This window comes from Mus pahari, chromosome 6 (genome assembly GCF_900095145.1).
Source record: "Mus pahari chromosome 6, PAHARI_EIJ_v1.1, whole genome shotgun sequence".
In the NCBI taxonomy this organism is placed as follows: Eukaryota; Metazoa; Chordata; class Mammalia; order Rodentia; family Muridae; genus Mus; species Mus pahari.
In genome coordinates this window covers 85,470,919-85,483,706 of record NC_034595.1, presented here as the reverse complement: position 1 = coordinate 85,483,706, position 12,788 = coordinate 85,470,919, and the positions used below count along the sequence as shown (strand labels likewise).

At 45.5% G+C, this 12,788-nt stretch overlaps 2 protein-coding genes across 2 annotated transcripts in view; one reads left to right on the top strand and one right to left on the bottom strand.

Moving 5' to 3' along the window:
- Positions 1-4,556, top strand: part of Mtfr1l (mitochondrial fission regulator 1 like) — a 7,009-nt gene extending 2,453 nt beyond the window's left edge. Inside the window, exons 4-5 of the mRNA XM_021200275.2 lie at positions 607-928; positions 3,611-4,556. Of these exons, the coding sequence (XP_021055934.1) occupies positions 607-928; positions 3,611-3,716 (428 nt within the window). The 3' untranslated portion in view covers positions 3,717-4,556. The remainder of the gene's footprint in view (positions 1-606; positions 929-3,610) is intronic.
- A 1,739-nt stretch (positions 4,557-6,295) lies between these two features.
- On the bottom strand, positions 6,296-10,096 carry Aunip (aurora kinase A and ninein interacting protein). Its single transcript, XM_029540256.1, has 3 exons — positions 10,019-10,096; positions 8,689-8,818; positions 6,296-7,270 (listed from the first exon to the last, which is right to left on the bottom strand). Exons 1-3 carry the CDS (start codon positions 10,058-10,060, stop codon positions 6,441-6,443), a joined length of 1,002 nt encoding a protein of 333 aa, XP_029396116.1. The 5' UTR covers positions 10,061-10,096; the 3' UTR covers positions 6,296-6,440.
- Between the last annotated feature and the right edge of the window lie 2,692 nt (positions 10,097-12,788).

Sequence of the window (12,788 nt, the reverse complement as noted above, 5' to 3'; positions counted from 1 at the left end):
TGAGTTCCAGGACAGCCAGGGCTACACAGAGAAACCCTGTCTCGAAAAAACAAAAAACAAAAAAAAACAAAAACAGGAGATTTTGTCTAAAACACTTCAAGCTCATAGATAGCAAAATTCAAAATGTAAAACCAAAACACCATCATAGTTGAGAAAATTACAAATGTAGGAAATGCAGGCCTTGCTTGGCTTCGGTTTAAACCAGGGCTTCCAGTCAGGTGGTGGTGGTATGCACCTTTAATCCCAGCAGTTGGGAGGCAGAGGCAGGCAGATCTCTGTGAGTTCAAGGCCAACCTGGTCTGCAGAGTTCCAGGCCAGCCAGGGCCACATAGAGAAGTTCTGTCTTGGGAAAAACAGCAAACGGGGCTTCAAACCTATATCCCACTGTGGAGTGGGAGCATCTAGAAGTCATGATCTCCTGTGGGATGGGGTTTCTGCCCTGGACACTCAGCCCTCAGTAGGAAGTAAAGTAGGGAAGACTCCCTTGAGGATATCCCACCCATGGCACGCCAGGAACGTCACGATGTCAGCTCAGGGACTGCGTGTGTGTGAGATGTCGCTGTCCTGCAGCCCAGTGTCCATTATGCCTGTTGTTTTCTCTTTCAGCTTCGGCTTCATTAACGCCAGATTTCTTCTCTCCCGGAAGCTCAAATGTCTCTTCCCCTTTGCCTTGCTTTGGATCCTCACTCCACTCTACAACTTCCTTTGTCATTAGTGACATCACTGAGGAGACCGAGGTCGAGGTCCCTGAGCTTCCAACAGTCCCCCTGCTTTGTTCTGCCAGCCCTGAATGTTGCAAACCAGAACACAAAACTACCTGCAGCTCGTCTGAAGAGGATGACTGCATCTCTCTGTCCAAGGCTAGCAGCTTTGCAGATATGATGGGCATCCTGAAGGATTTTCACCGGATAAAACAGAGCCAAGACCTGTGAGTATCCGACAAGAGCTCTGGCTATCTCTTACTCACTCCTGGCTCATGATGAATAATCAGGTAGCTGCATTCACAAAGCTTGCTGAGTGACTAGGACCTAGTTTGAGGATAAAGCAACACTGCATTTGTTCTACTAAGTTACCTCAGCTGAGTAGTTACCTCAGTGGAGAGCACTCAGCAGTTCAAGTCCCAGCGCCCACATGGGAACTAACAACTATCTATAACTCTAGACCTACATACAGGCAAAACACCAGTGCACTGGTTTAAAAAAAGGATTCAGTAGCTTTTTAGTTTATATGCTGCCATGTTTCCCATGCTCTGTCCTTTCACGGTTTATAGGACATACTGGTGTCTCAAACTAGTAGACTTTGGTGGAAGGAAAAATTTCATAACAGAGGTTTTATTGTTGAAACAGATGGCCCAGTGGTTAAAACCACTATGTGCTCTTGCAAAGGACCCAAGTTTGATTCCCAATATCCACAGTAAACTATCTGTAACTCCAGCTCGGGGTCTTTACACCTCTGGCTTCTTTCTGCAGGCACTGTACTCATAGATAGTACTCTGTAATGCAAAACCTTCAAGTTCAGGGACGAGAACCAAGCTTTGTTTTTAGATTTTCAAAACAGGGTTTCTCTGTGTAGCCCTGGCTGTCCTGGAACTCCTCTGTAGACCAGCCTGCCTTTACACTTGAGTGCTGGGATTAAAGGCATTCGCTACCACCTCATGCCTTCACATATAATATATATTATATAAAATTTATATAAATCAGGCTGGTGAGATGGCTCAGTGGGTAAGAGCACCTGACTGCTCTTCCGAAGGTCCGGAGTTCAAATCCCAGCAACCACATGGTGGCTCACAACCATCCGAAACAAGATCTGATGCCCTCTTCTGGAGTGTTCGAAGACAGCTACAGTGTACTTACATATAATAAATAAGTAAATCTTTTTTAAAAAAATTCATATAAATCTGGCTGCTCAGATTTAGGGTGTTGTTTGTTGGTTGCTTTGTGTTTTGAGACAAGGTCCCGCTGTAAAGCCCTGGGTGGCCTGAGACTCAATTTGTAGACCAGGCTGGCTTTGAATTTTCAGAGTTCTGCCTGCCTCTACCTCCCAAGTGCTGGGATCAAAGGCATGAGCCACTACACCTGGCCCCAATTTGTACACATTAAACTTATCAAAGCAGAATACCCAGAGAATGAAACTGTGGCTGACTTTGTTCAAGCCTGAGGGAATTTGAACAGGTCTGGAATTTGAAGCAAGGCCATTCTCTGAGCCCCCTGAGAAGCTTCCTGATAGACAAGCTCTATATCTGCCTGAGGGAGCCTGTCCTTCACAGCTGCTCCAGATGTACGCTAAGTGACTCCAGAGGACCTTGTTCTGAGCCCCTTGGTGGTGCCCAGTATAGCTGCCCTTGTTAGTGCTGGGCAAGGAGCTTGCCCCTCAGCCTTCCTGTCTGACACGTAAGGGTCCTCTGATCACTCACTCCCCAGCTCAGCTGCTGCGCCACTTTGTTTGGGTTCACCCTGATCCCCTTTTCTTCTAGTCATTGTCCTAAACCATGCCTCTTGTCTGTGAAGCTCAAGCTGGTCTTGAACTTGTGGTCCTTCAGCCTCTGCTTCCTGAGTGTCTAGAAATAGACATTTGTCACCAGCTCAGCTTCTAGTATTTGGCTGCTTAGACCAAATTATATCCAAAACCATTGCCAAACTTGTCCCACATGTGTCTTGGCAACTTTTTCTCTAATAGAAGAAAGAATGGATCTGTTAGCCAGGTCAGCAAAAGTTCAGATAATGTGATAGACCAAAGACAATCCTTGTTTTCCTTTCAGAATTGAAGTTCATTTTTGACCTTCATGTATTTCTTCAAAGACCAGTTAAATTACACTTTCAGGAGACAAGTGTGCAAGTTAACAGCATCAGACAACTGTTTCCAGAGCATCCAGGATGCTCTTCTGTATAAATGTGTGCCTGCTCTAGAGTTCAAGTTGTTCCCACAGTTCCTTATAATGGAGATGTTTTGTTATGATTTTGATCTTTTAAGGGTGGAGGTGGGAGGACCCCACAACCAAACAGCTCACTTAAGGGAAGATGATGGTAAAATATCTCCAGGATATCTTGTCTCCAGGACTAGTAAAGATCAGAATGGCTGAGCCATCAATCATTTACTGCAGACCCTTTTGAGATAAGATCAGAACTCCAACTAATTGATAGGCCTTGATTTTACCCATATTTTGTAGCTGTGTAAGAAATATAGGCATTTGGTCTGGAGAGATGGCTCAGTGGTTAAGAGCACCGACTGCTCTTCCAAAGGTCCTGAGTTCAAATCCCAGCAACCACATGGTTGCTCACAACCATCTGTAATGAGATCTGATGCCCTCTTCTGGTGCATCTGAAGACAGCTACAGTGTACTTACATATAATAATAAATCTTTTTTTAAAAAAGAAAAAGAAAAAAGAAATATAGGCATTCTAGTTAAGAGATGGGTCCAGATCAGATAGCTTGGTTTTAAAGGCCAAAAGCTGACTGCAACTCCAGGTCTGCATCTGAGTCTTCCATGGGTGTGGGAACATGCACTCGCAAGTGCTTCAGAGCTGCTGTGAAGATTCAGGAGGTAAAGAGTGCACATACCCATGACGCGGAGCAGAGCAAGCACCCTAAATACAGGTTCTTGTGTCTCCAGGAGCCGGAGTTTACTGAAGGAAGAAGACCCTGCTGTCCTTATCTCTGAGGTCCTCAGGAGGAAGTTTGCCCTGAAGGAAGAAGACATCAGTAGAAAAGGAAACTGACAGCACTGACTGCAAACTGTCTCTTGCTCCTGAGCTCCTTCAATAGCTGCCTTCCTCACAGCAGATGTCTATCTCAGATCTGCAACGGTCTTGCTGACTCGGGCTTGGGCTGGAAGAGAAGAGCTGGATTATGTGTTGTTTCCTGCACTTAAACCTTGGCAGAAGCTGAGGTCTATGGTTTTTTGAGATGAGGCAATTGTTACAGATAATTGGGTAGAGTGGAGTATATCTGCTTAAGGGGTGAAGTTTGTTTTTTCTTGTCTCTGAAAACTAAGCCCTCAATGAAAGAATTAACTCACTGCATTAGACTCCATTGGTCTCACCGGACACGTGCACAGCTGTCGCTCTCAGCAGCTTCCTTGTAGCGCCACTGGGCTAAGGGGGAGCGGCTGTTTATGTTCATGTTCACAGGAAGGTCTTCTGCTGCTCCATCCTAGACCTGCCCTAGTGCCCAGCAGTCACCCTTCCCTCTAGCTACAGAGGCCAGGCCACTGGACCAGCCAACATCTGGGCTGCTGCAGGGAGGCCTGACCTATTTTTCTTAAACATATTTTATAAAACTACAACCTGATCTACCCTCCAGGGCCTCTTCAGTTCCGCTGATAGAAATTTCCTTATTCCATGGACTAAGTCCATCTAGGAGGGAAAAATGAGGGAGGGAAAGAGTGTGGCACCTCCTTCTAGGGCAGTGACTGATCTCTCTGGGTTGGGCCAAGACTTTATTTACTGCATCATGCATGACTCACTCGGGCCCTCCGGGCCTCTTCTCTATGGTATGAATACTGTGTGTGTGAGTCGAAGCATTACCTGATATTAAATGAAGGATTTGGAGAAATGGTGCATTTTTTTCTTTGTTGATCTCGAGTTTAGACCACAGTAGCCTGTGGTGAAGAAAGGGCTCCTGACTTCCTTTCTTGCCCTCAGGAGAGTGGTTCTCTCTGTGACCCTTTAATACAGGTCCTTATGCTATGGTGACCTCCCCACAACCCTAAAATCATTCTAAGTTTGCCACCGTTATGAGTCGTAATGTAAATATCTACTATACAACCTCAAGAGGCCATGGCCCACAAGTTGAGGCCCTTAAATTTCTTTGGTTGGAGAAATGACTCGGATGTCAAGATCACTAGCTGATTCCCAGCACCTGCATGGCTGTTAACAATTGTTTGTTCCTCCGGTCCCAGGGATCTGTCACACTCTTCTGGCCTGGTTGGTATCAGGCACACACATGAGGTATACATACATTCAGAGAAAACACCTGTATATCTTATTCTAAGGAATTTTGTCCTTTCCATAGATAAATTTCCAAAACTCGTAAAGGCAATTACATTTGGTAACTTACAGTGGTTTGCATCGACTGCACACAGTGTCATGTGACCATGTGAGTTGTGCTTTGGGTAGAATACAGGCAAAATCACAGAAGTTATGATTGGTGGATTCGGGGCAGTGACACCACTTATTATTAAAACGACTTGGGCTGGCAAGATGGCTCAGTGGGTGTTCGCTACTCAGCCTGACCCAAGTCTGGAATCCACATAGCAGAGAGATCTGACCCTGGGAGCAGCCCTGGCATGGCACATGTGCACCTGTACTCGCCCATCACAAAGTTGCCCTCTCTTTTTGATCAAAATGCCATTCTAGCCCAGGCTGGTCCAGTACTCAACTGTGTAGCTCTGATTAATGTTTTAATTACCACCAGAGTCAGCTTTCCAGATGTTAACCTAGTCAGTCTTGCAAAGGGAACTTACCTCTTCCCTCATGGAAGAGTAATTGTTCAGATTTGGAGATGAAAAGATAAAGCAAATAACTTTAAATTTTCATTTTATGTGTATGAGTGCCTGCATGTCTACGCACCACATGTGTGTCTGGTGCTTGCAGAAGTCAGATCCCATAAAACTAGAGTCATAGGTAGTTGTGGACTGACACGTGGGCGGGTGCTGACACCTGAACCTGGATTCTCTGAGTGCAGCAAATGCTAGCTCCCCAAATGCTAGCACCAACAAAAAGATGACCTATGGTGCACACCTTTAGTCCCAGCACTCGGGAGGCAGAGGCAGGTGGATTTCTGAGTTCGAGGCTAGCCTGGTCTACAAAGTGAGTTCCAGGACAGCCAGGGTTATACAGAGAAACCCTGTCTCGGAAGAAAAAAAAAAAGATGACCTATGGGCTCTGGTGGCTCATCCTGGCACTTGGAAGGCAGAGAGAAGCAAGTAGATGTCTGTGAGTTCAAGGCCATCCAGAGCTACACAGAAAAATCCTGAGGAAGGGGGTGGAGATGACCATCTGCCATATGCCCCTGACACACACGCCAGCTCCACACACCCGGGCTGGGGAGGCAGGCTTTTCTTCTGCTGCAGTGGGGCTAATGGTCCCAAACTTACGCTTGAATGATCCAGAGATGGTCACTGCGTATCTGTAAGAAGCTAACTCTGCAAGGCCTCTAGAGGGCAGAGGAGCAGCTCTGTGAACTGAGATGGTGTCAGTGGTTAGTCCTATCCTCCTGTCTCAGGACTCCTCACATCCATTCAGGAAATGCACCAGTCACCTTCCTGAGTGGGAAGCAACGACACCAACCAGCATGTCTACCACACAGGGCTTTATTTACATACGGAAAATGTTCCATAGCACAACTGCGTTATCCCACCTGGCCTTTTACCTAAACCCTCCTCTACCCAGCCCCGCCCTCCTCCCCTCCACTTGCAGATACCCTCACATAAACATCTAGAACTAGTGCCTGATAACCCGATTACCTTCAGAGTCCTGGGTAAAGAGCAGGTGTGACTGCAGATGTAACTGAGCAGGCCCATCGTGGCCCTGAGCCTGTGGGCCGTCAGGAAACTGCCCTGAGCCTTGATTCCTAGCATTGGTTACATCTCGGAAAGGCATTTTAGTGTTATGGGCAATGACTTGCTGGCCTTGGGAATCCTCAGTGAAAAGCTGACTCCAGGAGTCCCTGTCACTCCTTTCACTGTCCCTGGGAAATACAGAAAGAGGACAAGGGCTTTTTGTCACCAATAGTGTTTGTTTCCTACCGCAGGCCCCAGATCTACGGGTCTGAAGAAGCACAGGGGCCGGCCTGTTTTCCTTGGCAGGCTCCCTCTTCCCCACTTCGGCTTTGTCCAAGGCCTGATGGCATTTACTCCCGGGTGCTCTGATGTGGCTTCCCATCCCTGGACAGTCTGTCTTAGATCCACGAAGCCCTTCCCCTTTCCTCTTGGCCTCTCTTTGGTCCAGCAAACAAGAATGTTCCATGAATTGGGTAAAGGAAGAATCCAGGGGGCCTTTACTCTCTCCAGTGCCCATCAGGACATCAGGCTGGGGCAAAGACATCATAGGCAACGATGAAGTTTCCAAACTCCTGCAGCCTGAAATCTGGGCAGACTGAGAATGCCCAGCTTCCTGGATGTCTGCAGGAGTTGAAGTGACCAAAGGTGATACCAAGCCGCCATCCTCTGATCCCTGGGCCAAACAGTCTAGCTGGGTTCTCTTGTATTCTTTTTTGATCTGATTTTCTTTGAGAGAGAAAATGTTCTTCTGGTTACCACCATTTGCCATTCCTAATGAGACAAAAGACAACTACACTAAGAAAATGCTCTGAGCAAGAGTTCGTTGGGTTTTCTGAACCCAGTATCAGGCACTGTTACTACCAGGTACTAGACTCTTGAAAGAACTTCACGGCTAACAGTCCCATTTTCAATCTTGCGTTTCTCTGTTGAATGCTCTAAGATTCAACCATGTATCCTCTACTTACATGGGATGCTTCCAGTGGTCTACTTCCTGCCTAACATCTCAGTTATGCTTTCTAGTCAGACCATAGCTGCCTTCTCCAACTCCGTTTTCATCACTTGGTTTTTAACAAAGGGCCAGATTCACTTTTGCTTTATTTACTATGGCTTCTCTAAACAATGATCCTGCCTTAGCCAACCACATACCCAGGTAATATCCTTAAGGAAATATGCCTAGACATTTGTTTTTTTAAGATCATAAAAAAAAAATCATATTAGCAATTGAACTCTAAAATTTTCTGGCAATTATAAAAATAAATGTCATTTCTCCACAACTCAGACATCCCATGGGAAAGCCAATGAAGATAGTAGGATGCTAAATCAACCTGTTAGAAACAAACAAACTGGTGTCTGTCTAGCCTACCCATTTCAGTAAGTGTGGGATGGATCCCGTTCTCCCTTAAAGAGGAATGAAACAGGATTCCTAGTCCACTCAAATTACACTCAAATTATATAAAGATATCATTTTAGAAAGCAGAATGATGGATTTCTTTTTTACTTCTCTAATAAGATACACTGCAGAAACTATTCTGTGAGAATCTTCTTTTTTTTTTTTTTTTTTTTTTTTGGTTTTTCAAGACAGGGTTTCTCTGTATAGCCCTGGCTGTCCCGGAACTCACTTTGTAGACCAGACTGGCCTCAAACTCAGAAATCCNCCTGCCTCTGCCTCCCAAGTGCTGGGATTAAAGGGGTGTGCTACCACACCCGGCTGAGAATCTTCAATTCTTAAGAATTCAACATAGAATATATAAAATACACCAGATTTTGAAAATGGGGAGTGTTTTGGGGGGGGGGATTTGGAGAGGGGTAACTAACTTCCCTGTTACATATGACAGAAGTGTTTATGTTTTGTTCGGAGAACAGTGCACATTAAGTTCACACAGCTATCTTGAGTGGCACTGAGAGTGGGAGCACTCATTCCCAGTGCTCCCCCACCTGGCTCTGTGTGCTCCAGCCTGCTCTAAGGCAGCGCTCACGTATGCCCTCCCTCACTGCTCTATCACTGAATACAAATATTTCAAATTAGATGGAGCAGAACAGAACCAGCAAACACGCATATAAAAGTATGTATAACATATAGCTTCTCCTGAGCACTACACATAGCTCATAACGGCCCATCCCATCATGGAGAAGTGAGCACACTTGTTCTGCTCCTCAGATACCCAAGTGTTTCCAGGTGGGTACCGTACCTGGTTGTAACGTGACAAAAGATGCAATGCTGGTCTGTCGAGTGCTTCTTCTTTGGGTAAAAGGAATATTAGGTTTCCTCTCTCCAGGAAGCAATGTCAGCATTTTGGTGTCTAGTTTGATTAAATGTGTCTGAGGGAGAAAAAGAATGGAACCTGTTACTAGAACAGCAGTGATTCTTGGAAGCATACCAGTTCCACCCTGCGGCCCAACTCATCCCACTCTGGCAGCTGGTTTGTACTGGACTCCCTCTCTGCTTCCTGCCATGGAGAGGATCCTTACCTCAGCGCAGTCTTTCCAATATTCAAGAGTTATCAATAAGGCTGACCAAACAGTATTAATCAAAGAATGCAAAGATGAGGCCCTCTCCTTTAGATTTAGAAATAGTTGATTCTGCACTAGCAATCAACACATTTTGGATAATTTTCAAATATGCACTTAATGGTTAAGAACATGGTCACAGAACCACATGAGATGGGTTCAAATCATTCAAACATCCCTTTATGGTCTAAGTCCCAAAGAAACCCAGAACAGACGAAACATAAATATAAAGGCAACATATGTTACTTGAGAAAATTTCCACTAAAGCCAGGAACAAGACAAGGTGTCTACTTTCTCTGCTCTTAACCCCTGCTAGCAGTCTTAGCTGGAACAATAAAAGAAGCAAACAGAAGGTTAAAAATAGTAAAGGAAAAATCAAAGCACCCCATTTGTAAATGAAATTATTATAGACATAGAGACACTATACACTACCAGAAAACTCTAAACTGATAAACACTTTCAGCAAGGTGAAAAGATACATTAGCTTAAAGACATCTGTAGCCTTCCTATATACCAATAATCAACATGTCAAGGAAGAAATCACATTCAAAATTACCTCAAAAAAGAATACCTTGGGATAAACTTAACCAAATATGTAAAAGATCTCTACAATTAGAATGGAAACATTAATAAAACACTAAGAGAAATTGAAGACACCTGAAGATATAAAGATCTCCCATGCTCATTGAAGAATTGATGTTGTGAAAATGATTATTTTAACCGTGGTCATTAATCCTGTCAATTTGACAGGAGTTAAACATAACCTAGGAGACAAGCCTCTGGCACAGCAGGAAGGGAGCATCAAACTGAAGTTAGCGTCTGGTCTGCCTGTTTAGGACTGTCTTAACTGAGATGGGAAGGCTCACTCTTAGAGTAAGCAGAACCATGCAGAAAGGAGAAAGCCAGCTGAGCCACCAGCCCTCAGTCTGCTTACTAACTGCAGACACAATGTGAACAACTGTCCTCCGCTGCCACGGCCAGGCCCTTACCACAACATGGACTATCCCTCACCTGTGAGCCAAATACCAGCCATGTTCTTGCAAACTGCATCATTTCATTTTCTTTAATGTTGGATATGATATATATGCATGCTTTGCTTATCCATTCAGTTCATCTGTTGATGGACATCTGGGTTGATTCCGACTCCTTCGTGTTGGGATAGAGTGGCAATAAACAACAGGCAAGCAAGCATCTCTGCAGTAGGTCAGGAGTCCTTCGGGTCTATGTCCAGCATCTCTGCAGTAGGTCACGAGTCCTTCGGGTCTATGTCCAGCATCTCTGCGGTAGGTCACGAGCCCTTCGGGTCTATGTCCAGCATCTCTGCGGTAGGTCATGAGCCCTTCGGGTCTATGTCCAGGCGTAGGAGGCTGGGCCATGGGCTTGTTCTCTTTTTCACTTTTAGAGAAAGGTCCCCACTGATTTCACAGTGGCGCACCAGGCTCCACTCGGAACCAGCTGGGAATAAAGTTCCTTTCTCCCTCTCACTGCATGTGTCAGTTTTCCCCTAAGATTTGTTAATATTTCATGAGTATGAGTGTTTGCCTACATGTGTATCTGTGGACTGAGGGCACGTCCAGTGCCCTCAGAGGCCAGAAAAGAGCACCAGATCTCCTGGAACTGGAGTTATAGACTCTTGATAGGTTTCACTATGTAGACCCAGCTGACCTTGAATTTGAGGCCCTCCAGCCTCCACCTCCCAAGTGTTTAGCCTACTCGTACACATAAACTCCAAATTATTAGTTCTAGGCAGAAGTTGACTTCAGTTGTACATATGGAAACCACTTGAGTGGTTAAAACAAGATTGTACGTTTAAAAGCAGACTTTTGCCAGGTATGGTGGCACACATTTCTAACCCTAGCACTGGAAAGGCAGAAGCAGGTGGCTCTCTCCAAATTCAAGGTCAGACTGGTCTACATAGCAAGTTCTAGGCCAAGCCCGGCTACATACAAACCAAACATTTAAACACAGGAGCAGTGCACTGGGGAGATAGCCCAAATGGTAAGAGCACTGGCTGTTCTTCCAGAGGACCTGCACACACATGGCAGTCACTACCATCTGTCACCCCAGTTCCAGGGGATCCACCAGCACCAGGCATACATGTGGTACACAGACATACAGGCTAGCAACATTTATACAGATAAAAGTTAAAATTAAAAAACAGAAATAGCCAGCCCCATGAAAATCCAAAATACCATGAACAGTTAAGAACTGGGGGCAGAGAGGAGACCGTGGCAGGCTTCCCTAGCTGCTGCTGGAAGCACTTCCCAGGCCAGCATGCACCCAAGATGAGCACTGCAGTCTATCACCTAAGTCAACATCAGATTGTTGTTTGTTTGTTTGTTTGCTTGCTTTTCTTTTTGTTTCATTTTTCCCAGACAGGGTTTCTCTTTGTAGCCTGGCTGTCCTGGCACTCAGTCTACTGACCAGGCTGGCCTCCTGAGTGCTGGGATTAAAGGCCTGTGCCACTACGCCCTGCCAGTATGAAGTTTGAGCCTTGGAGAAGCTGAGGTAGGATTTGTAATTCATAGATGACTTCCAAACATCTGTAGAGGTCCCTTTAGTCTACTGCTCAAGCTACACTTCTATTAGTGGCGCCCTGAGCAGCAGAAATGGCCAGCTGGAACTGCAGGCCAAATGCTTCCCAGAGCTCACACTTCTGTGAGCCAAGACACTGGAGTTCCCACAACTCAGGTAACACAAACAATTGTGAGTTTGCATGTCCCATGTTCTGCTGCTAATGTGACCATTATATTTTTCCGTGAAAGAAAGAGGTCCTTATTGCTTCACCTTGAATTTGAGTTTGGGGAAAATCCTGTTACTATCTTGACCCATAATCTGAATCTCCAAACTAGAATGCAAAGGACTTCTGCCTTGCTCCCTAGAAACACTCACTCTTGGAACCTACCCAACACATTGTAAGAAGCCCACGCTGGCATATGGTCTTTCAATTTGATGGGAACACATGTTAAATGTGTGAAATATTGTGAATGATATTTGAGTATCTATATATGCAAGATACTGGAAATACAAACAAACTAAATGCTCAGCAAGCTAGAGGTCAGTCTGCATGGGGGTGGGGGGTTGTTCTTTGCTGGTTATGGGGGTTCATGACTATAAGCTCAAGGCAGGAGAACAGAGACGAAACCACTGGGCCAACCCCGTTTCCATGAGTCCAGGACAGTATCTAAACATGTTTTCCTTGGAGAGTTTCAACTGGTCAGTTAAGGCAAGCAGATCTGAGTTCTAGGAGATCACAGAGTTAGGACCCAGTCAATGTCTGTAGGAAGATAAGCAAAGCCAGCCAGCCAGGCTGCATCTAGCTGTCCCACAGGGGAGTGGTCATCAGCAAAGAGCTGTATAAAGCAGGTAACTGGATTGACTACACTGAGGAACTGTGGGGTTCCAGATTAGGGTACAAAACTGGAAACTTTATAGTCAATGACCTCTACTTCTGGCATTAGAAAATATAACTTCTGACTAAAATGGATGCCAGGAAGACACAAAGCACAAGACTGGATGACAGTCTTTGCCAGGGTACACGTGTACATGCCACAAGTGCTGCCATCTTGGACGCCACTGCTGTTAAGCCTTTCCATCTAGAGAACTAAGCTTTCCCTCTCTATCAGAAAGAAAAGAGGTAGCAACAGCAAGGAGGGTGCTAAACACGTCGGCAGCCACTTTCCTGGAGAGCCACGTCTGCAGCCACTTTCCTGGAGAGCCACGTCTGCAGCCACTTTCCTGGAGAGCCACGTCAGCAGCCACTTTCCTGGAGAGCCACGTC

Coding starts and splice junctions, on each gene's coding strand:
- Aunip (XM_029540256.1), bottom strand. CDS start 10,060: ATGATGCAGTTTGCAAGAACATGGCTGGTATTTGGCTCACAG. Junction 8,819..10,018: donor GGCTGGTATTTGGCTCACAG/GTGAGGGATAGT, acceptor TTTCTCCCTCAG/ACACATTTAATCAAACTAGA. Junction 7,271..8,688: donor TTTTGTCACGTTACAACCAG/GTACGGTACCCA, acceptor TTGTCTCATTAG/GAATGGCAAATGGTGGTAAC.